The sequence below is a fragment of the Prosopis cineraria genome, unplaced genomic scaffold, assembly GCF_029017545.1.
Source record: "Prosopis cineraria cultivar Desert tree isolate PC_DT_omini unplaced genomic scaffold, ASM2901754v1 PC11, whole genome shotgun sequence".
NCBI classification, from domain to species: Eukaryota; Viridiplantae; Streptophyta; class Magnoliopsida; order Fabales; family Fabaceae; genus Prosopis; species Prosopis cineraria.
The window spans coordinates 24,491,558-24,514,051 of record NW_026555342.1 but is presented as its reverse complement, the minus strand read 5'-3'; the positions used below and the strand labels follow the sequence as shown (position 1 = coordinate 24,514,051).

Here is a 22,494-nt window from a genome sequence, read left to right as displayed (position 1 = left end):
GGTGCATTGTAAGACTTTTTGAATCTCTCTAGAGACTTGTGACATCCTTAAAGAATTGGAGGAATCCATGGTTTGAAAGTGAGTGTAGCACCTTTGGCCAAGTGACTTCTCATGACTAGTGAGTTTGAACTAATCCATTCACACGGGCTTAGTCCTATTGAATTGTTAGCTCATGGATTTATTCATTAGTATATAGAAGAGAAGAGGAGTCGGCTGTGAAGAATAAATATTTAGTTTTAAAATATCATTTTAATAAATTCAATAAAACGATTCATTTTAGTATTTAGTTTTTATTTTAATAAATTATTATTTTAACAATTTCATACAGTAAAAAGATTTTATTAGTAGAGCCTATCAAAGTCTGACTTATATTTAATATTGTTTATTTAGCAGTGTAGAGGGTTTGACCACTTCACGTTCAAATTTCCTATACTTCTAAACCTTATATTCATTCTAGTTTACAATTTCTTTAATCAAATACTAGATATCACAAGTTATTGCAAAACATTCTTCTTCTGAATAGAAACCATCAACATTAAACTTCAAGATTCCATATGGTGGAGCTAACCACTGTTGTCGAGGGTACTCCCGGTGGAATCACCATCTAACGTTAATTATGACCCCTTCAGAAATGCACTAACCTGAGCTATAGTTGCCTTTTGCATCGATGCATTTACTCTAAAACACCCATGCATTTCTGTTTAACTACAATTGTCAACATAGATGTATAAACCAAACACACCATTCTACCCCCAGTCTTGTCCCCGTTGCATGAGATTCCAATTGAGCCATTACACCCGAGACTAGATAAAAAAACATTGCACTCATAAGCAACATGGCAATCACACAAAACATGTAAGACATCTTCCTTGACTATATCTATTGATTGTACACATATTAATGTGTGAAATCAAAACTGGCGATTTCTAACGTGAATAACTAAAAGGAGGAGTAGTTTAGGGCAACCAACCCATCTTTTTTTTTTTTTGAACAAAAACTTATTTAACTACTTTTTTAATTTGCATGAATTAGCTATCTAGGACCTATATATAGGATCTGAGAGAGCACTTCAATAATGTACCTGACATTTTTCTAATTTAGGCTATGTCCCTTAAAAGATATTTTAGTTCCTAAATTTCTTAAATTTAAATTTACAAACAGGGTCCTAAATATCAATTGACAATGATTAGCAATACCCTTGTCATCAATATTATCCACATAGCCTATTTTTATTCTTATATTACTTAGTACAAATAATAATTAAATAGTTGAAAATTTTATTTGCACACTGAGGCATACTCAAATGTATGATGTTCAAGTTTAAAAGAGATTTTTTTTTTTAAATTAAGAGAGAGAGAGAGTAAAAATTTTATGGGACAAGATAAGGATATGATAGATGTGAACAGAAGTAAAAAAAATTCAAACCCTCTTAGAGAGAATGTGTGTGATGTTTTTATTTTTATGACAAAGTCATAAACTTGAACTAGAATAGATTAAAAAAATTCAAACTCAAGTTGACATGAATGATAGTTACTCTTGTAATTGGAAGAAATAATTCCCGCCGAAATAAGTAGCTTTGAGAGCTCCTTGGAAAAATACACGAACTCAAAACTATGATCATATTTGTAAATCCACTTTTAATTGGTTTTTGAATACACCTCCCAAAAGTTCAATTGTTTATTTACAAAACAGTCAAACAACATTCCACATTTAAAAAGTAAAATGTTACAGCTCAAGAGTTAAAAGTAGCTAACCAAATAGACCTTATAATAAATACATATTTTATGTTCTAATTTTATATGTTTTATATTATTTAAAAATTCAACGAATAAATTACAATTCAAAAATTTATATTGAAATTTAGAATGAAAGTGATCAAACCACTCTCTCTGGTCTTATTTATAGAACAGAGAGAGAAATTTTTTTTATTTTATTCATAAGTCACGTTATTAAATTTTATCATAAATTTTCTTTTTAACCTTTCATTAAATGTTAGAGATAAAAAATATGTTATTAAAGTGTGTATATTTAATAAAGATAAAGTTAAAAAATTATTAAATTTTAAAACAAAATTAATAAGTTTTGAGGTTTTTTTTATACTAATGAAACATGTTGGAAAATGACTTATAAATAAGATCAAAAGAGTAAAATTTAAAAATTAAGATATACTCTTCAAACTAACCATATCTTTCTATATTTACCCTATTTGATAATGTGTTTCACTTTAAAATATATATAATAATATATATATATATAAAGTAAATTATTTAATAGAGGTACTGTTAAAAAAATAATATTTATATCTTAAAAAAATTAAAAATATTTTATATTTTTTAATATCTAATCCTTTAAAACGGAGAGAATATCGTTTATGCATTAAAAATCTGACCTAAATATCAGGGTAGAAAGCCAAGGAGACGACGTCGTGTGAATCGGCTCAGCGAGGTCAATAAAGTATCTCAAATCTAACCTCTCCCAAGTCTGAACCTTATCATTTATCAAGCAGAGCACGACACAAACACATTGTCTCTCCATTCCTCTCCGCTATCGTCTCCTGATCTCTAATGGCGACACTGCCTTTGTCCTTCTCCCATAAAACCCTAACCCTTCATTCTCACCCTAAAACCTCAGTCTTCAGCACTGTGACCAGTCTTCGATTCGGATGGAGGATTCCGCATTCGAATACAACCCGTGCCCGTGCCCGGACGCTGATTCGGGCGGCCGTCGATGGGGATTATTCGGCGAAGAGGAGCGGTAGCGGTGAACAGAGGGAGACTATTATGCTTCCTGGTTGTGACTACAACCATTGGCTGATTGTGATGGAGTTCCCTAAGGACCCTGCTCCTACTAGGGAACAGATGATTGACACATACCTCAATACTCTCGCCACTGTTCTCGGCAGGTTCGTTCGACCATTTCCTTCTCCTCGACCTTTTATGAATGTCCTCTTCTTTGATTGCGTTATGGAAATATGTGACTTAAGGGCAGGATTTTTTATCTGAGTTGGTCTTCACATGTGAGCTCGTTTGTCATTTGTTTTTCCTGGCGGTTTCTTGAATTTTAGTGTTTGGGTTAATAATGAACAATTTCTGAGATTTGAGTGCCTGACTAGCTATGTTCTTGCACTGTATGAGAGCTGCTAGTTGGGTTGGTTGTGAAAGCTGGAATTAGTGCTAGTTGGTCTGACGTTAGTTGACATACCTTTGTTTCCATTGAGGTAAGAATGGGATTTGGCCTTCATTTTATCTTCATTTTGGCATATGGTGTGTCTCAGGCTCAATAAACCGAGGCACCGTGACTCAATTAATTTTTGAGTGAAATTTTTGAAATAAAGCAGCTGGATTCATGTGAAGAATAGATAAATCATTTTGAAGGATTTATTACTGTTCTTATGGCTAATTATTACCAGGAAATAACTTAGGCAATGTTTGTTATGTGGCTATTTTTCAGCGCACACCATTGACTGTTGAAAAAGGTTTGTGCACGTATTACAATTAGGTGAATCTAATAGCAAACACCTATATTTAACACCTTTTCTCCTGATCGAAATTGATAGAGTTTATGTTCTATATAGTATATAACGACAAGTTACATAGACTTTAGAAATTGGGCTTGTATCTTTTGGTAGTTTTTATCTGTTTTGAGGTGTTTGGGGCAGAAGGCTGAAAAAATGATCTTAAAATGAGGATCGCATACAAAACAAGAAAATAGAGTTTCCGTGAAGGATTAAAAGCAGATGAAAATGTCTATGAATGCGATTTTTGTGAACAATTTACAACAGAAATTTCGGTATCATTCTTATATATACACAAAACAAAACAAACAGTATAGTATGCAAGTATACGCATATCCATTCCATTGTATGAATTTACCCATTTAGAGAACAGTGGAACAGTTATCATGGGCATGATTGCTTATGTGACTTCCGTGCTAAAAAAACATAAACTTTCATGATGGAAGGTTGTATTTCTAATTCTTGTCAGCCTGAGTGTTACTGCTAATTTACTACATCTTGGCGTTTTTGTATCAGCATGGAAGAAGCTAAGAAGAACATGTATGCATTTAGTACCACCACTTACACTGGGTTTCAGTGCACTGTTGATGAAGCAACATCTGAGAAATTTAAGGGTAAAGTCTCATCCTTGGATTGTCTTGTTTATCATTTTTTTAGCGACTTCGGTGCTATTACTTTCATTTTGTCTCACTTGTGCATTTCTGCTTCTAGGTTTGCCTGGGGTTCTTTGGGTGTTGCCAGACTCCTACATAGATGTTAAAAATAAGGACTATGGAGGTAAGTAGTTATTTAGTTCGAAGCCAACTATCTATCTGTTCCATACTGCATCCCGATAATCTTAAGGCTATGTTTAAATGCTTAATGTTAATTTTAGGGGACAAGTATATAAATGGTGAGATCATTCCATGCAAGTACCCTACTTATCAACCAAAACGTAGTGGATCAAGAAGTGAGAGTAGAAGGTATGAGAGAAGGAGAGATGGCCCACCACCAGAACGCAGAAGACCAAGGCAAGAGGCAGCTAGCTCAGAATGAGACTCTAAGCGCTCTACACGAGGTACTGCTTTTCTGTTCTACAGTCCTCTGTTTGGTTAGTTACTTCTTGCGACGGATAACTAAATCAAATTGATAGCTAAAATGAATGCTGCAGTTTGCATCTTTGTTTGATATCCTATATTACAGGAAGCTTTCATGTTTTTTATTTCGTTGTTATTATTCAAGATTTTAAATCAAGAGCTGCTGCTGCAATTAGTTCTTCTTGTTGTTGTTGCAGGTCAACAATTTTGTTAAAATGGTAAACCCAAATGAAATTTGCTGAGAGTGGGCTTTTATCATACATCTTTCCTGCATCACGTGCCGCTCATATGCATAACTATGTTGGGAGTCCCTTGAGATGCCTTGTGTTCTTTCAAGCTTTGTGAGTAGCTTCAGGAGTTATCTTGACAGATTTGGTTTTAGACAGTGTGATATGAATGGGGCATGTTCAGTTAGTATCTGTCAGAATATGAAATTCATTATCACCAGCCAATTTGTGTAAGAACTAAAAGTGTATTATATCCAGCTTTATGGGTGTTTTAAGAACTTAGAGTGACTGATTGAAACTGTGAAATTAATGGGCCTGTCCCATATAGCCAAATATTCATCCCTGGATTATTAAACTTAGGATTTGGATTCAATAAGAGGCAAATTTGGTTAGGGGTGAGTATAATCAAATCAAAATTAAATAGCAAATTGAATTAAATCAAATTTTGTCTATTCTAGTTTATTTGGTGTTTTGTTTAAGGAACATATTGGTTGATCAATTCAATTCGATTAGTAAAGTTTAAAATTGAATAGATCAAACTAACTAAATAATTATATATATATATATATATAGTTTGATAATTACTTTATTTTATTATATTCTTTTTAATTTTATACTTAAAAAATAAATAAACTAAATAAGATAAAACCCTAATCCTTACTCCTCCTGTTTGTACTTCCTTTTATTTGTTCTCCCCTTGCTCAATGACCTCCCTCCCTTGCTCTTTAGCTTTCTTTAGTGTTCACCCCTCTGTAGTTGACATTTACTCTTAATGTTATCGACAAGTCCCTTCCTCCAGGTCATCGTGATCTCTTGCGCCCTTGCCAACGTGATCTCCTTCTCCAATACTATTGATCCCTGTTAGTTTAATGATGATTAACTCACCACATCTCTCGCTTCTTGTAGACTCTGCTCCATCCATCTTGCCCATCTCTTTTTCATCAAGTTGTTGTGCTTCAACTCTAGACTTTACTGCCTTTACAACTCTTTGATCTGTCATTTGGGCTTTTGTTATGGGTTTCTTTGTACCTGGCTGATTTTTTTTATTCTACTTTTTTGTGTTTGAATGTTTTGGGTTTTTCAAGTCTTGATTGTCACCTTTGATTTCTTCAATTTCTGAATGCGTTGTAATAGTGACTTGTTGAATATCTTTCTTTTTGAATGCTTTGCAATTTTTGAATGTTTTGTTAATTTTATGCGGTTAGATGCACTAAATTAGAGCCTATTAACTGAATAGACCAAACAAAGCGAATAATTGTAAACCAATTTTGTTTTATTTTGGTTTAATCAAGCATTTCAATTCGATTGGGTCCAAACATTTTATATAATTCGGTTAAAGATTTTTGAAAAATTTAGCACCAAACTGAACCAATGCTCACCCCTAAATTTAGCTAGAAATTGTAGGAGTCTATTGCAGTAATCTATTTGCAGCTTACAAATTTTTTTTTTTTAAAAAAATTGTGTGCTTTGGTTTATGCAATTTGGCGTATGTGTTTAATTGTGAATGAATGGCCATAATGGGCTCATGCTGCCCCTTGCCTCTCACGGAATCCAAGTCCTTTCACATCACTGAATTTTTGTTCTCGCTCATAACTTTTTTTTTTTTGGACCTGGCGCTTTCATTACATTTAATGCTGGTAATTTAGTATAGTGAAGCTATCAATTCGGGCTCGTGGAAAATCTATAAATTTTAGTTGGTTCTGTAAATATACGAACAATTGATTTGTTTTTTCACACTTGTGGCTAAAAATACTTGAATTTTAATTTGTGAGCGCAAGTTGACACTAATTTTCTCTATTTCATACCAGTTTTTTGTGACAAGAAAAAATTGCCCAGGCTTTCGTGTCTCAATTTTTTAATTTAATCATCAAACACTTTTTGAAATTTTGATCTATCATGTAAAACATTATAACGTAGCCTCCCAAAGATTAGTTCATTTCCTCTCTCTCTCTCTCTCTCTCTCTCTCTCTCTATATATATATATATATATATATTCGTATCCCAACTACTAGCATAAATCGAATTTTATGATAACTAAAAAGATGAAAGCTTAGTTTGACATGTATTAGGAATGCAAATAAATTACTCTTCCACCTTCATTTCTGAACAATCTTACGTGAAATTCAAATTATTCATGTTTTTAATTAAGGTTGGTCTAGTTAGTAAGAAGTTAACCCATAACTTATAAGATTGTGGGATCAAATCCCATTATTGATATAAGAATCTTATTGGTGAATAATCTATAAGTACATCTATAAACTTGTTTGAGCCTGAAAGCATGTCCTGATCTCGGTAAGTTTATAGGTTAACTCACCTAAATTTTAATTCACCAAAAAAAAAAATTCATATGTCTTATAAGGATTAATGAGTATCTTGAATCCTGAACTCTTAAAACGAGAAAAAACTTTCCTTAACTTATACATTTTGAATAAATTACCTCCTACTGTCAAGTTACATATAATTGTTGTTATTTTTAACTTTGTGGAGTTTAGTTAAAAGTTGATGTGATACTAATCCCCCTTGACATGTGACATACTAGCCTGGCTACATAACGGATAAATGGTGTGAGATAATATGCTCAAACTTTATAAGTTGAGAATCGTTTTTGCTCATTTTAAAAGTTTAAGATTCAAAATGTTATTTAAGTAATAGTTTAAGATCTAGGATGCTCATTAACCCTTTTCATAATGTGCCAAATACAATAATAAAAGCTTCCATAAGAAGTTTAGTATCTAAGAGGAGTTTGGAGACCAATGTTGGGATAAGAAAAAAATGCTGATATTTATTGGGATAACACAATAAGTAGTACAATATATTCTTGATAATTTAAAAAACATTTAAGTCTATTTATACTAAACTTCGCAACACAACACCCTTATTTTAATCTTATTATATGCTCCTTCGTTTTAAAAAATATTCTTTAAATTTCTCTTAATAAAATTAGAGCTTATTTTCATAAAACAAACTCAATTCCTGCACGTGCTAAAAATAAATTACGAGGACATTTCAGTTTACATTTTTTAGTTTCAGAAATAACCATTATGTCTAATTAACTTTTTTTAGAACTATGTAAATTGATTAAAATTTGCTTACCTTTGAATACTTATTTAATGATACTTTAAATATTTTATCCTTAAAAGCATTGAAGTATTGGTAGTGACAATTTTTAATCGGTGTGCAGTAAATGAGGGGCAAATTTAGTAAAATACTATATCATATTTTAACATTTTAATTAATTACATCTTTTAATCTATGTGAAATACCCTTAAAAGGCAATTATTTTGAAAGAGAGTTAGTATTATATTTATGAATCAAATTCTAGATTACAATCATATTGCTTGATGCTTAAATCACACATTGCCAAATGAAGCACGCTTTTCTAAAAGTCACGAATAATCATAGAAGATACCAATTCACAAATTTCAGAGAAACCTATCTCCCGCTTGCTACGTATGAATGAATAGGCGGCAGGGAAAGGGAAAGGGAATTGGAAATGAATTTCTGTGTGCATAATTGTTTGCTTGTTTGGTATGCAACAATCAAGTTTTCAATGGAATTAGATGTGGAATTATATGTTTTGATTATTACAAAACTAAGATAAAAGGTGTGTCTTATGTGTGCAAATACATAAAGATTCATGGATGAAGATAAAATCTAAAGAATATGAAGAATCAAGAGAAAAAAAAATTATAAGATAAGTTATTTATTTTTCTTTAGATTTAATGTGAAAACTTCAAAAGCTTAATTACATTTATCAATCTTTAAAGTGAATGCATCATCTTAAGTTCATAAGTTTTATTTGTGCATATTAGGACTTATTTTAGTCAATTCAAGCTTAAATTAGATCATAGAAGTTGAGCTTTTCTCTTCTGATGATTCATGTGTGATTCAGTATGGTCCCACGCATGATTTGTTGCCTTAGGCGCACTAATTGACGTTTCATGCCTGAAGCAGCAATAATCCATGTGTAATCAATCACCTATGTTTGTGTGATGCTTTGATAAAGTTTCTGTATTTCAATTCATGCAAGTTACACCTTAGGCACATTAACTAACATTCCATGCTTGAATTAGCAGTGATCCATACATGATTTATCACTTGTATTTGTATAATGCCTTGATAAAGCTTCTGTACTCCAATTCACACAAATTAACCTTGTGTATGCATGCTTGAATTGTCACTTTGTATTTCCTTGCATATTGTGAAGTGTCATTGTATGCCTGAAATGGAATATATTCACACGTGTTTTGTCACTTAGTCTTTTTAACAAATTTAGCCTAAGTTAATTCTAAGTCATTTCAAGCCTGTTTCATCTCGTACACTTGTGTAATTTGTCACTTATTGTTCTAAATCTTTTCAATCATGCAATCTATGCTTGAATGCATGAGTACCACATGTGATATGTTTCTCGGAATGGCCTAGTTTTGTACCTATCCATTTCATGCATGTGTGGTAGAGTGTTTTACGCATGATCTATCTTTCCGAATGGATTGAGTTTTGTAACTAGCCATTCCATGTGTGATAGTGAGTTGGTCCAACGCGTGGTTCGTCACACAAAATTAGCTTTGGCATTCTGCCAACCAATTCATGCATGAAAACCTATAGGCTGTATGCTTGTTTTGTCACACAAAATTGTTTGCATATTCTTTTCCTTCAAAACACGCGTGAGTCACCATGGTGTTTACGTTTGAATTGTCACATATGCATGTTTGGAACATGGTTAGCTTCATTTCAAGTGTGAATCGTCTGGTTGCATGTAAGAAATGTTACCAACAGCTTTGCTTCATTAAACAATCTGAAATCTTGACAAACTATTTTTCAAGTGATTTATAACAATTTGCTGAGTATAGCAAAGTTGGATTGTTTGTATAAGACTAGTCAAGTCTTGTGAGTTGTATTGAAGTTGCAAGCACCTATTTAAACTTGTGGTTTTAGTTGAAAATCTCAAGTATAATCTTAAGGACTAGACGTAGGCTAAGTTTTGGATTGAATCAGGATAAATCTCTTATGTCTATTCTCTGAACTTCTTGCATCTATTTTCTTCTCCTTCAAGTTTTCTAGAAAAATAAACACTTAATTCACCTCTTATTTTAGGTGTCAGCCTATCCAACATTAAATTCCACTAAAATTAGAACCGGTAATTTGGGCTAAGTCTTATAAGCTAGTCTGAATAAACTCAAAAAATATTAAGAATAGGCTTGGATGTTTAGAAAATTTTATTTACTTTAGGCTTACTTGGATTGCCTAAACAAGCTCGAAAAAATCTGGACCAAGCCAAAACTTAAATGAGTTTAGCCCATATACCTAAATTTTTTTATTATTAATAAAATGAAATTAATCTTTACTTCATCTTTCACTTGGTACTCACAAACACTCTCCCATACTCTAATAACTATTTGTTTTAAATATTTTTTAAAAATATTAAAACACAAGATTTTATTTCATGTGCTATTATTTTTACTTTTCAATGCTTGGTCTCATTGTAATAAAGGTAGAAAAGAAAAAGGAAAAATGATAATAAAATCTCTCAAATTATAGAACTAACAATTTGGTCCCTAAAAATGTTGTAATTTTACTAAAGTCTTTAAATATTTCTATGTTAATAAATTTTAAATTAAAAAGACCATTTTACCCTTATTGACAAGTTATAATTTTTTGTTCAATTCTTATGATTCTTTGAATAAAAGATGTTATTCCTTAAACAAAAATTATAATTGGGGCTTGTTTTGTTATTTGAAGATTTATTTTTTAATAATAAAAATTAACTTGACAAGTTGTAATTTCTTATTCAACTTTTACGATTCATAGAATAAAAATTATTATTCCTTACTCAAATGTTGTGATTAGGATTTATTATTTTGAGACTTATTTTTAAATAACATAAATTATATGTGGAAAATTGTGACTTCATGTTCAACTCGTGTGATTTATAAAATAAAAGTTATTGGAGTTTATTATTCTCAATAAAGGTAAAATAATCTTTTCACTTTAAAATTTATTGACATAGAAGTCTCTAGAGACTTCAGTAGAATTATGACATTTTGATAGATCATATTATCATTTATTTAATTTGAAAGGATTTTATTGTCATTTTTTCAAAGAAAAAGGCATGTGATAATTGCATGTTGGTTGAAAAATGTTAATTTCTCAAGGTAAAAATTAAAAATAACTCAAAAAATAATAATAATTCTCGTTGGGCTTGACTATATGGGAGGCGTTAAGATATTAGGATTGGGCTTGACTATATGAGAGGGGCTAAGATATTACAATTGAGCTTGACTATATGAACTTTTTTTATATATTTAGATATTTTAAGCTTGATTTGAATAATTTTGGCCTATATTGAGTTCAGCCCAAATAAACTATACTCACTCGAATTATCAGCTCTATCCAAAATGAGTGGAATCTAATCATTTAGACCAATATGGCCTTGATGCAAAACTTGCTTTTAAAACAATTCATTTCTTTTCTCATTCCGGCTTTACTTCATTTTCCTATTCTAATTTTTTTAAAAAAAAACTACTTTAATCATACTAAACATGGTATAATATCTAATTTAATTTATTGTCTCCAACAAATGAAAGCCTCATTGAGGTAATAAGGTTCGAGTTGATTAGGCTTGGTGGATGGGTCATAGAAGGGTAGAGGGAAATGGACTCTTTGATAGTAGTCCAAGGCGCAAGGCATAATGATATTGATTAATTATTTATGATGAGGATATATTCGTAAATTAAATATTTTTGTATCCAATATGATTATGATTTTTAAATCCTTTTTAATAAATATTAGTTTATTGATGTCCTTTATTATTTTTTCTTTTTTATTTAACTAATTTAATTTAAATTTCTTACTTGTAAATATTTCCTTTGGTCCTCAATGTAAGATAAAGTTTAAAATTTTTTCTCCTTAATATAAGAAAAGTTAGATTAATTAATGTTTTTTTTATTTTACCACTTGTTTATTTAGTGTTAGATGAATCCCTAGAATACAATTTATTATTGTTATTAATTGTAAAATCAGATAAAATTGAAAAGTTAAATATTTTAAAAACTTTTAAACATAAAACTATATTTCTTAATAAATGTGAAGTTAGTTATCTTCATTTTATATTAAAGACAAGAGTAGTACTTTGTAAGTATTCTTTGAACTTTTTTATTTGAATATAAGGTCACAAGAAAAACCATACAAGGAGACTAAAATTTAGTTATGTTTAAAACCATAAAACTTCTATAGTTGGGGGAGGGTTATCAAAGATAAAAATGTCAAAATCTTCACATGATGTCTTTTGAGCTAATAGATCAGGGCACTATAGTTGTGGTTAAAAGTAACTACTTAGTCTTTTATGGTGAGATTTTTGATATTTTTGGTAATTGTAGAGAGGAGATAGTTATCTTAATAGCTACAACTATCAATAAATGATAAAGCCTCCATGAAATTTGAATAAACATTAATTTTAAATAATTTTACATTCCAACAAAAATTAAAGCCTTACGAAATTTCAAAAGATTCTTGAATATTCTTTATATTTTGAGACATGTCTTACTTCTCAAGAATCTTGAGACTCAACTCGCTTACACTTTCATATATCAAAAAAATAATTTAAATTTCATTTATATTATTCATTACTTGCATTTTTACAAATTTGTTTGAATAGTTTTAAAAAAGTAATGATTAAATTGAAAGAAAAATAATTAAATTTAATATAGAATGAATGAAATTTAAAAAATTCCAATAAGTATCATTAACTGCGCAAAATTCCTGGTTAATGAAGAAATCAATGAATGCATGTGTTGGCATTATAGGACACGCAATTACGTTATCCACTTATAAACCTTCCCTTTTATCCAACCTCAATTATTTTCTTTCTTCCTTTCGTGAAATACTAAGGGGGAAAAAAAAGCTACATGGCCACAGCAACTTTTTGAAACTCAATTATAGTATGAAAAACTGGATTAACTTATCCGATTAAACTGTTAAACTAATATCTTGACTTGTAATAAAAAGACTGATTTGATACGGTTTAATTACAACTCAATATATTGACCAGTTTAATAACTAATTTAATTTTGAATATCTTGAACTTAAGTGATTAGAGTGAGGGTGACTAATAAGTTTTGATCCTAATTGAAAGGACTGTGGTTGTTAAAGCATGAAACCTTAAAATTAGATATATGTATATACGACTTTCAATTAGACCTAATAATGTTTAAATCTAATCTCATACTTAATATCAAGGGTGAAATAATTATTGGGGTAAAGAATGCTTTGTTCATCCGTATATTATATGAAGGTTTATATAGAACAAAATAAAATATCTTAAAAAATTTCAAATCAATCTACAATAATTATAATAAATGCTATATGTACAAAACAAGAAATTACAAAAATCCTAATAAGATCATGTTCTCATAGAATAATTCTTAGAGATGAATTATTTAATTAAAAACTCAAGAATAATTCTCACAGAAATAAATCACTGGACAAAAAATTCTAAATGATTTTTAAAAAAATAAATCACAAGGCAAAAGGCTTAGAATCGAACTAATTTTGGGACAACTGAATTGCAAAAACAAGGAAAAATTATAAACCTAGTTTTGATATTATTTGAGATTTGATAATACCCCAAGGAAAAATTGGAGGGAGGTACAAAAGTTTATAGAGCAATAAGCAAACAAAAAGAAATAATTTACCTAATTTACCTATTTTGTTTTTCAATCCAAAAAGAATAAAAAATGAACAAACCCAAAAAAAAAAAATCAAATAATAATTGGTGTCTAGAAATTTCGACGCATCATCACATAGGTTTAGGTTCATGCTGGAAAGAGTATAAAAGCAGCGCAATCATAGTAATGCAGCTTAAGGCCAAAGCGCCAAAAGACAAGATCAAGACATTCAAATCTTTGTTTCTTAAAATAAAATCATAATCACAAATCGTAAAGGCAAAGTTGTGTTCAACAACAAATACCATTCTTATATAATTAATTCATTAAAAATACAACGTAGTTTACTTTGTTCCAACTTTATATATTCAAATTCCTTTGTCTTATTCTACGGTTAGATTCTTTTTCATCACTTAATGCCGTACGATGTTTCAAGAAATAGCTGGTAATACAAAAATTAAAAATCTAACGTTGAAGTAAAGTCAAATTTACGGAACTTTATTTTAACGTAGTCTCTTCAACAATTGAGCTCACTGATAATCATTTATCTATTATATTAAAAGGAAAAAATTTTAAAAACTAATAAGTATAAATTTATGAAGTGATACATTCAGAAACAGAGTAACATAATAAATGAAATTAGCAACTACATAGGATGGGATATACAAAATTTAAGGGGTTGTTACAGATATAACCCATGTTATAAAATTAAATAAAATATATAATGTAACATTTATTATATTTTATATTATCGCTAGTTTATCATATTTGTCATTGATATATCGATAAATTCCTCATAACTTTTCAAATTTTCAATGATAAACCAACTATATTTTTAAATTTTTAAAAATTTATTTCATATTTTTTGGGTAAAGGATTTTTTTTTTGTTAGTGGACTAATTTATCCAAATTTAAACACAAAAAATGCATTTTTTATTTTTATCTATATACTTTTATTTTTTCCAAATGTTAGATATATAATAATAATTGTATAATTTACTTATATCAAAGACAATTGATATATTTATTAACAATTAATAAATCTATATATAATATAAAATTATTAACAAATCGTATTGTTTATGTTATTGAATGCCTGTAACTTGTCTCAAACTTTATTAATAAATCTATATATTATTTAGTTTGATTCTTACTTGCAATTCTGGAACTTTTAAGGGTGATTTGGTCATTTCATACACCTCCATGCCAGTCCGGAACCTTGAAATTTTACCAACAATCCCCCCTGTTTCCCACTTTTTGTGTTCTAAAACGCATACACAGTATTCAAACTCCAAACCTTAAAGCCAATCGAAAACCTCACTTTAAACCTCAATCACCACCCACTTTCCCCTCTCTCTCTCCCTCCCTCCCCGTCTTCGACTTCATCTCTGCTTAATTTCTTCACAATGCCTGCAAAACCCAGATCTTTTCTTCTCACCATGTTTCTTCTTGTTCTTCTTCCTTACACAATTTCGTCTTCTTCTTCTTCTATGCATGACCTTCTTCGGAACTATGGCTTACCATCTGGACTATTCCCAGAAAGCGTCAAGTCCTACAAATTCGACGAAACGGGGCGTTTAGAGGTTCATCTAGATCGTCCATGCATGGCCAAGTTTGAGAACAGAGTGTTCTTTGAAAGTGTGGTGAGAGCCAACCTCAGCTTCGGACAGCTTAAGGGGTTAGAAGGTCTCTCACAGGAAGAGCTTTTCTTGTGGCTTCCTGTGAAGGATATTATAGTCAATGATCCTTCGTCTGGTCTCATTCTCTTTGATATTGGCCTCGCTTTTAAACAATTCTCTTTGTCCCTCTTTGAAGATCCCCCCATTTGCAGATCTCAAGGTAAAAATCCATCTTTCTCTGTGTTTGTTTTGAATTTTTATGCTAGTGAGCTATGTTTCCAGTTCTGCGGTTTGGTTGAACATTTTCTTCGCATTCTGTGATTTTTACTGGCTGGCAAACAATGGCTTGGCTGCTCGGTTACTTTTCCTTCTGTGTTTGTTTTAAATTTTTAAGCTAGTGAGTTATGTTTTCAGTTCTGGGTTTTGGCTGAACATTTTCTTCTCATTCCATGATTTTTCTGACTACCAAGCAGTGGTTTGGCTGCTGGGTTACTTTTCCTTCTCTATGTTTGTTTTGAATTTTTAAGCTAGTGAGCTATGTTTTCAGTTCTGGGCTTTGGTTAGACAATTTCCTTCTCATTTTCCTGGTTGCCAAACAGTGGCTAAGCTGTTACTTTCCTTTTGTTCGGTCTCCTTCTGCTACTGATCCGAATTGTATTTGTGAAATTCTGTTCTGAATGTGACATGCAGGCAATTTCTTCAGAAGAAAGAGCATTGGATTCCAAGATCAGAGATGAAAGTTTGTTTGTTCATTTCAATAAAATTATTTTCTTTTTTCCTTCTTTCTTTGTTTTTTGTTTTGTTTTGGCTTCTTATTAGTAATTTCATGGAGTAAAGTGGATATAGATCTAATTAGGTTTGTGAGTGTGTAAGGAAACGGCTGAGAGGAAAACAAAAATCTTCCTGCAATTTTGTTTCTTGTTTTTTATTCTGATCTGATCTTCGAGGAATGCTACTTCTTTTATATTATCTTTTCTCTATTCTCTCACTCTCTCTCTATATATATACATACATACATACATACATACATATATATATATAGATTCAATCCCTTTACCTTTTTACTGCAAAAAATGTACTCTTGATCATACTGCTATATATGAACTAATGTATTCTTATATATAAATTTCTGCTTCATTCAAAACTGATGTATGTTATGTTCCTCTTAAATTCTACTTCTAATTCAAACTCAGAGAGAAGAGGTAACAAAAAAGAATCGAACTCATGAGATACTAACTGAGAATACTATATAGTCCTAATAACATCAAGCATTAACTCCTGAGTTTCCTTTGCTCCAATCCTTTCACCATTGTTTTCCTGAACAATTATTTCACACAAAATCAGTTTCTGAAATGTATACATATATATATATATATATATGTAAGAGTAATATGATAAGATGAATCAGTTATGATGGATTTACCTGAATGGAGGTGGTGATGAGGAAAGCTCCTTTTATGGTGGTGACATTGATGTCTAAGAGATCGATGCCAAGAGAATTCATGGCTTCAATCAATTTCTTCACTCTTCCTCTTCTCTGCTCAATGATGATCTTCATCCACAGCTTGTTCACATCAATTTGAGTCACCTTCACCTCTACCTATGCATCAAAATCACTGAATCATTGCACAGAAAAAAAAGGAAATGATTTGATGAAGTTCATAATCAGAGCTTGGAATTCTGCAGATAGATAAACCTGAGTACCACATTTCTTCATGTCTTCCTCCTCCTCTTCCTCCTCCGATTCATCTATTTTCAGCTGATTTTCTGTTTTCAGGGGCTGCGAATTCGCCTTTGCTTCCATTGTTTGAAGCTCCTGAGTGAGACTCTCCACCTGGGTTTGCATTTTCTTGATGTAGGTGATGGCATCATCAATTATGCAAGCTCTGGTCATCTAAAAAAAAAAAAAAGAAAAAAGAAAATCATCAGATTGTTTAGAATCAGTAATCAAAAGCCAAATCATTGTAGAGAAGAAACAATTAGGGTTTGGTTGTTGCATTTGTGATGATTGGGACTAAAGATCGCAGCATCAAGAGTCTACTGCTGAGCTTCTCTCTCCTCTTCCTCTCAGTCTGGAGGTTCTTGGATTTGAATCTTGTGCCATCGTCATTTTCTTCATCATCATGATTATTATTATTATCATTATCTCCATATCTTCTCTTCCGGATCATGCTTCTTCTGATGCTGCCTCCTTCGTTGTTGTTAAGGTCACAAAAATCTTCAAAAGTAGTACAGAACCCATTCTCTTCTGCATAATCCATATTTGCTGAGAATAATGGATATGAGCAGAAGGGAATGGAGATGGAGGAGGAGGAAGAGGAAGCAAGAAAACTTGTAAATTGAAGAGTGATTGGAACCTATATAAGTAGTTAAGTACTTCTCACAAAAGCATCATGTCACAGAGAGAGAGAGACAGTGAGTTTGTTATGAGAAGAGGGGGGGGGGGGAGAGAGAGTCTAGATTGGCCATTCTATTGTGGTTGCAACATGCTGGAATATTTCATAACAGAATCAAAGTTTTGTTATAAATATGGTTATTCTGTTATAAGATGTTATTACACTGAATTTGATTGAGAGTTTTATTTTTTTGGACTATTAATATTTTTTATTAAAATAAATATATCAGTAATACAGGTATATATATATATATATATATATTGGGTAGAGTGGCAAAAGATATTTATTAAAATCTGAGATTAACTAGCAGACATTGGTTCTAGTAGGATGGGTTTGTTTAAACATGAGGTCTTAAGTTTAAATTCATATTAAAGCAGATGTATTTGGCAAAATCATCCTTAATTAGTCTCAACAATGCTAGAACATAATTTAATTTTATTGTTAGATACCAAAAAAAAAAGTTGAGATTAAATATGGTCAAGTCATATAAATGAAAGTGGTTGGTCTTTCTCTTTTTCTGAAAATTTTGTTTTCCCTTACAAACACAATTAGTTGTTATTAAGCATTGTTAGGTGGGTCTAATTAGCAGAGCTTTCTCAACTCTTTCTCTATTTTAACATTATTCTGAAACATTTTAAGAAATTGCATTTTTTTAAAAAAATCGTATTTTTTAAAAAATTCAAATTGAATTTTCAATTCAGAATTCAGTTGATAAAAAAAAGAATTAAACCTCTCATAATATAACAAAAAGAAAAGAACTACCAAATGTTAGAGAAATTACAAAAATGTTTTAATAAAAAAAATAAACTTTATTCTGTATTTTTGGTTTGATTCCTTGGAGTACTTTGGCAGTCGGTCTTGTTGACTGCAATAGCACAAATGGGCGAGGTGGTTGGAGAAGCAGAAATGTCAGGCTTCTTTTTGTTTCTTTCTCCTTTTTTTGTTTTTTTTCCCCAAAACTTAAAATAGATTTTGTGTACTAAAACACATTAATATAGAGTTCAAAGTAAATCACATTATACATAATCATATTTTTATATTATATTTTTTTGTATTAGGCTGAATAATGAAGTATTAAAAATTAAAAAATATTACATAAAGTTACATAAAGTTACTTAAGAGTTCAAACTTATATGATGTACTTAGAAAGGGGAAAATGACAAAGAGGTTTTAAAGGGATCAATTAATTTAAATTAAATTTCCAGTGTTAAGCTTTAAAAATTTGTAACTTAATATTTCAATTTTTTAAATGTATTGTGATGAATTTATAACTTGTTTTTTAAATTTTAATATGATTGAAGAATAAAAAAAATTATTTTTTATTAAAATTTAAAATAAAAGTTACAAATTCATTATAATAGAGTTGTAAAATTATAAAATCAATACATAAATATCCATTTGTTATATTATAGAATATGAAAAATTGTCTAGCTCTTCATTTTGATGTGTTACGTTGAAATGGGCATAGTGATTAAAGAACATAATTATGCAGCCACAAAATGTAACATTTTCTTGTAACTTTTCGTTTTCAAATCAGATATATAACTAATTTAGATATTAATTTCACGTTCATTGGTACATATGGATATGTAATGATTACACGAATATTTAAAAGGCGAGCAAAGGGAAGCAAGAAAAAGGACACCATGAACAATGAAGATATGCTGTTTGGTTTGGCAGAGCAGAACAGCATCGGAGAAAGGACATTTCTTCTATGAAGCCCAATTAGTATATTTAAGACGGCTTATGTTGGTGCACTCTTTACTTAGTTGTAAGAATAACTAAAAGATTGTGTGTGTGTTCGTGTGTATAAAAGAATGAGTAAAATATTTTTTTTTTTTTGGTTTTTGTTTTGGTGAATGCAAAAACATCTGCCAATAATTAAATCAGGTAAAGTTCGAATATGATTGCGTGATATAGCCATATAAAAAAAAATAACTATAAGATGTTTATACAAATGTCCCAAATGAATCTATATATAACAGAAATCTATTCCAAAAAGAGAGTCATTATGTACAGTAATGTCACACCTTAAAAATGAGAGTAGCTGGCACTGGATATGTATCAAAACACACATATCTTAAACCTCAATGTAAGAAATTTTTTCATTTTTTTTCAAGTGTATGTAAATATTTTTTCACAACAACAAAGAATTTAAACTTTTTGTAAAAATATTAACAGAACCTCTTGTATAAAATAATCTTGAGCAACCTAATAGAAATGGGCTAAATCATGAGGATGATGCACAAATTAATCATAAGGTTTTAGGGTAACATCAACCTAGGGAAGATAGGAGCATAAAAAAACTCACTACTCCTAATTGAAATGCCAATCCTTATGGTATTATTTTTGTGCCTCCACATCATGTTTCTTTTGACATGAAAAACTATTTGATTAATGCACTTTCTAAATTTCATGGTTTGCTAGTTAAAGATCCACATCACTTCTTGCACACACTCTACCTTGTGTGACATTATAAAGAAAGGTATATAAAACCGAACCGGTCATTGAACCGATCACGACACTAGGTCACGAGTTAGTAGTTCAACTGGAGGTTGAACCGGTGACAAACCGGTCATGATTAAAATAATACAATTTAAATAAAAAGATATTAATTATAAAAAAGTCAATCAAATCCAACCACTCAAAAGTTCAATAATAACAAAATACAAAACTTTAAATATCAATCCTTAATTCCTGACAATTATAACCCTTCAATCATTAAAAAGTCTAAAAGTCTAAAACTATATTCATTAACACCAAAATCATCATTAACCTCATTCAAATCTCCGGGCATTGAGACATTAGGAGTTGAATGAGAAAAACCAGAACCACTAGCAACATCAGGCAAAGGTGGGGACTCTAGAACATTCATATATTCATCACCTACAATAAACAAAAATTAATACTAATGCATGGCATTTTAAAAAAGAAATTCATATACTTGTATTAGACATGATGGTAGATTTAATAAACCTTCATAATCCCTCTCAAGGGTTGATGGAGTAGCTATGGTTTCATTGTGAATGGCACTTTCAAGATTTGCAACATCTTGAGAATCAAACTCAAGAGCTGGCTCTTCCTCTTCTTCAGCCACCCAAAAGTCAACTTTGTCAATTGATTTATAATCAATGGGATCATAACTTTTATTTTTCCTCAATTGACTCCTTGAAAAAAAATAAAGCAATTAAATATGATAAACAATAATAAAAATACAGCATTACTAAAAGTTGCTTTAGATTATGTAAAAGTTGCATGAAACTAAGATGCGTGCAAAACATGTGAATATGTACATGCACATGTAATCCCTTCCCCGTGTATCATGCATTTTGAATTTGTTATGCTACCCATCTCCCCATAATAGCACATAAAACCACATATTAAATTTTAAGATAACAATAATCTATCCATGCCATTAAAAATAAACACATTCAACTTTTTTTTTTTATGAAATGTTTAGATGATGCTTAATTACATCAATCGATGTAGTTGAAATGGAGAGGGAAGAAGTAAAAAATGACAATATCACATGAAAGTAAGCATTATCCAACAACATCAATAACTCAAGGTTCAAATCCTCTAAATATCATGTGAAAGTAAGCATTTTGATTGATAGATAGAGGGGAAAAAATGCCTAGATACAGCATCAAACTTCCACCCCTTCACTGCAACAAATATCACATATAAGTGAGCACTTTTAATGGTGTAGAGGAAAAACTAATAAGAAGAAAAGAAAAGAAACATCACATATAAAAGCATTGCCATTCAAAACTCTAATTTTTTACTTATGCTTCAATCGCAAATTATAATTTGTAAAAATCAAATCATTCAATCTTTGATGTTGTAATCTATTTCATCTTTTGGTATGTATGCATTCAAAAAAACTCCAATTTCTTTCACAGCAAGAAGAAGAAGAAGTTTGGCTAAGAATGCGCATTATAAGAGTTTGCAATTCTAGAACAGAACCTCCATATAATGACCACCATTCATCTGCAAATAAAAAACATCTAGTTAGGTGTTAATCATATAATAACTAGAATTACCATGGACATGTTAAATAATAAATATGAATACTCATAAGGATCTAATTTTTGGGCTGCTCTCTGACATGAAGTTTTGTCAAAAGACTCTTTACGATCATGATACAAACTCAACTGCTTCATCATCACAATATAATCAATTTCTTCACTTTCATTGGACTCAAACACGTCAAGCATTGCATCCATTAACCTTTTCTTGTGAATAAAGCTCTCATCATACAAGAATGCAGGATTCAACAAATATGCCGTTGCATGAATATTTATCTTAAAGTGCTTATCCCATCGAGCTTGAATAATGTTTGTGTAAAGCTTGTAATAATCTTTCTTATTATTGAATGTTGCCTTGATTGCGTTTTTTGCCCTTTGCATGCCTTCATAAACATAAGGCAAAGAAGGCTTCTCATCTAAATCCATAATTCTCAACAATTTTATAAAAGCAGACACAACCTTCACAATTTCTAAGCAATCACCCCAAAAGTCATTATCTAATATGATGGCAGTAACAATTATTCTAGCTTGAGTCTTTAACAATTTATGATCTATAAAGTGCTTATCAGTCACCAAAGCTTGCAAGTTATGCTTATGCATATATATGCTATGCAAATCTTGTTACACTAGGATGTACAATTTCTTTCCAACTTGGTCTTTTCCTAAGCCATGACAAGAAGATCATATGATTATAAACAAAAACAATTATCTTTAATGCTTTAGTTGCAAGTACTGACACATTGTCGAAGCTTTTTATGTCTTTTAAAGTAAGGTTCCAACAATGAGCAGCACAAGGTGATCAATAAATATTTTTATATTTTTCCTTAATCAACTTACCACATGCTACATTATTTGTAGCATTATTAGTCACTACGTGAACAATGTTCTTGGGACCAACCTACTCAATCACTTCATAGAACAACGAGAACAAAGTCCTAGCATCTTTTACCAAATCTGAAGCATCAACAAATTTC

The 22,494-nt window shown here is 30.7% G+C and overlaps 3 protein-coding genes across 3 annotated transcripts; 2 read left to right on the top strand and 1 right to left on the bottom strand.

Moving 5' to 3' along the window:
- Positions 1 to 2,474: 2,474 nt before the first annotated feature.
- LOC129285279 (DAG protein, chloroplastic) lies at positions 2,475 to 5,095 on the top strand. Its single transcript, XM_054920882.1, has 5 exons — positions 2,475 to 2,902; positions 4,031 to 4,128; positions 4,226 to 4,291; positions 4,389 to 4,571; positions 4,788 to 5,095. Exons 1-4 carry the CDS (start codon positions 2,565 to 2,567, stop codon positions 4,547 to 4,549), a joined length of 663 nt encoding a protein of 220 aa, XP_054776857.1. The 5' UTR covers positions 2,475 to 2,564; the 3' UTR covers positions 4,550 to 4,571; positions 4,788 to 5,095.
- A 9,670-nt stretch (positions 5,096 to 14,765) lies between these two features.
- On the top strand, positions 14,766 to 16,022 carry LOC129286893 (uncharacterized). Its single transcript, XM_054922984.1, has 2 exons — positions 14,766 to 15,316; positions 15,787 to 16,022. Exons 1-2 carry the CDS (start codon positions 14,884 to 14,886, stop codon positions 15,831 to 15,833), a joined length of 480 nt encoding a protein of 159 aa, XP_054778959.1. The 5' UTR covers positions 14,766 to 14,883; the 3' UTR covers positions 15,834 to 16,022.
- A 255-nt stretch (positions 16,023 to 16,277) lies between these two features.
- On the bottom strand, positions 16,278 to 17,530 carry LOC129286892 (transcription factor DYT1). Its single transcript, XM_054922983.1, has 4 exons — positions 17,094 to 17,530; positions 16,793 to 16,990; positions 16,520 to 16,696; positions 16,278 to 16,413 (listed from the first exon to the last, which is right to left on the bottom strand). The coding sequence occupies exons 1-4, from the start codon at positions 17,355 to 17,357 to the stop codon at positions 16,342 to 16,344; spliced, it is 711 nt and encodes a 236-aa protein (XP_054778958.1). The 5' UTR covers positions 17,358 to 17,530; the 3' UTR covers positions 16,278 to 16,341.
- Positions 17,531 to 22,494: the final 4,964 nt, after the last annotated feature.

Coding starts and splice junctions, on each gene's coding strand:
- LOC129285279 (XM_054920882.1), top strand. CDS start 2,565: ATGGCGACACTGCCTTTGTCCTTCTCCCATAAAACCCTAACCCTTCAT. Junction 2,903..4,030: donor CTCGCCACTGTTCTCGGCAG/GTTCGTTCGACC, acceptor TTTTTGTATCAG/CATGGAAGAAGCTAAGAAGA. Junction 4,129..4,225: donor AACATCTGAGAAATTTAAGG/GTAAAGTCTCAT, acceptor TTCTGCTTCTAG/GTTTGCCTGGGGTTCTTTGG.
- LOC129286893 (XM_054922984.1), top strand. CDS start 14,884: ATGCCTGCAAAACCCAGATCTTTTCTTCTCACCATGTTTCTTCTTGTT. Junction 15,317..15,786: donor CCCCATTTGCAGATCTCAAG/GTAAAAATCCAT, acceptor TGTGACATGCAG/GCAATTTCTTCAGAAGAAAG.
- LOC129286892 (XM_054922983.1), bottom strand. CDS start 17,357: ATGGATTATGCAGAAGAGAATGGGTTCTGTACTACTTTTGAAGATTTT. Junction 16,697..16,792: donor TGAAGAAATGTGGTACTCAG/GTTTATCTATCT, acceptor TTTGATGCATAG/GTAGAGGTGAAGGTGACTCA. Junction 16,414..16,519: donor TCATCACCACCTCCATTCAG/GTAAATCCATCA, acceptor ATAATTGTTCAG/GAAAACAATGGTGAAAGGAT.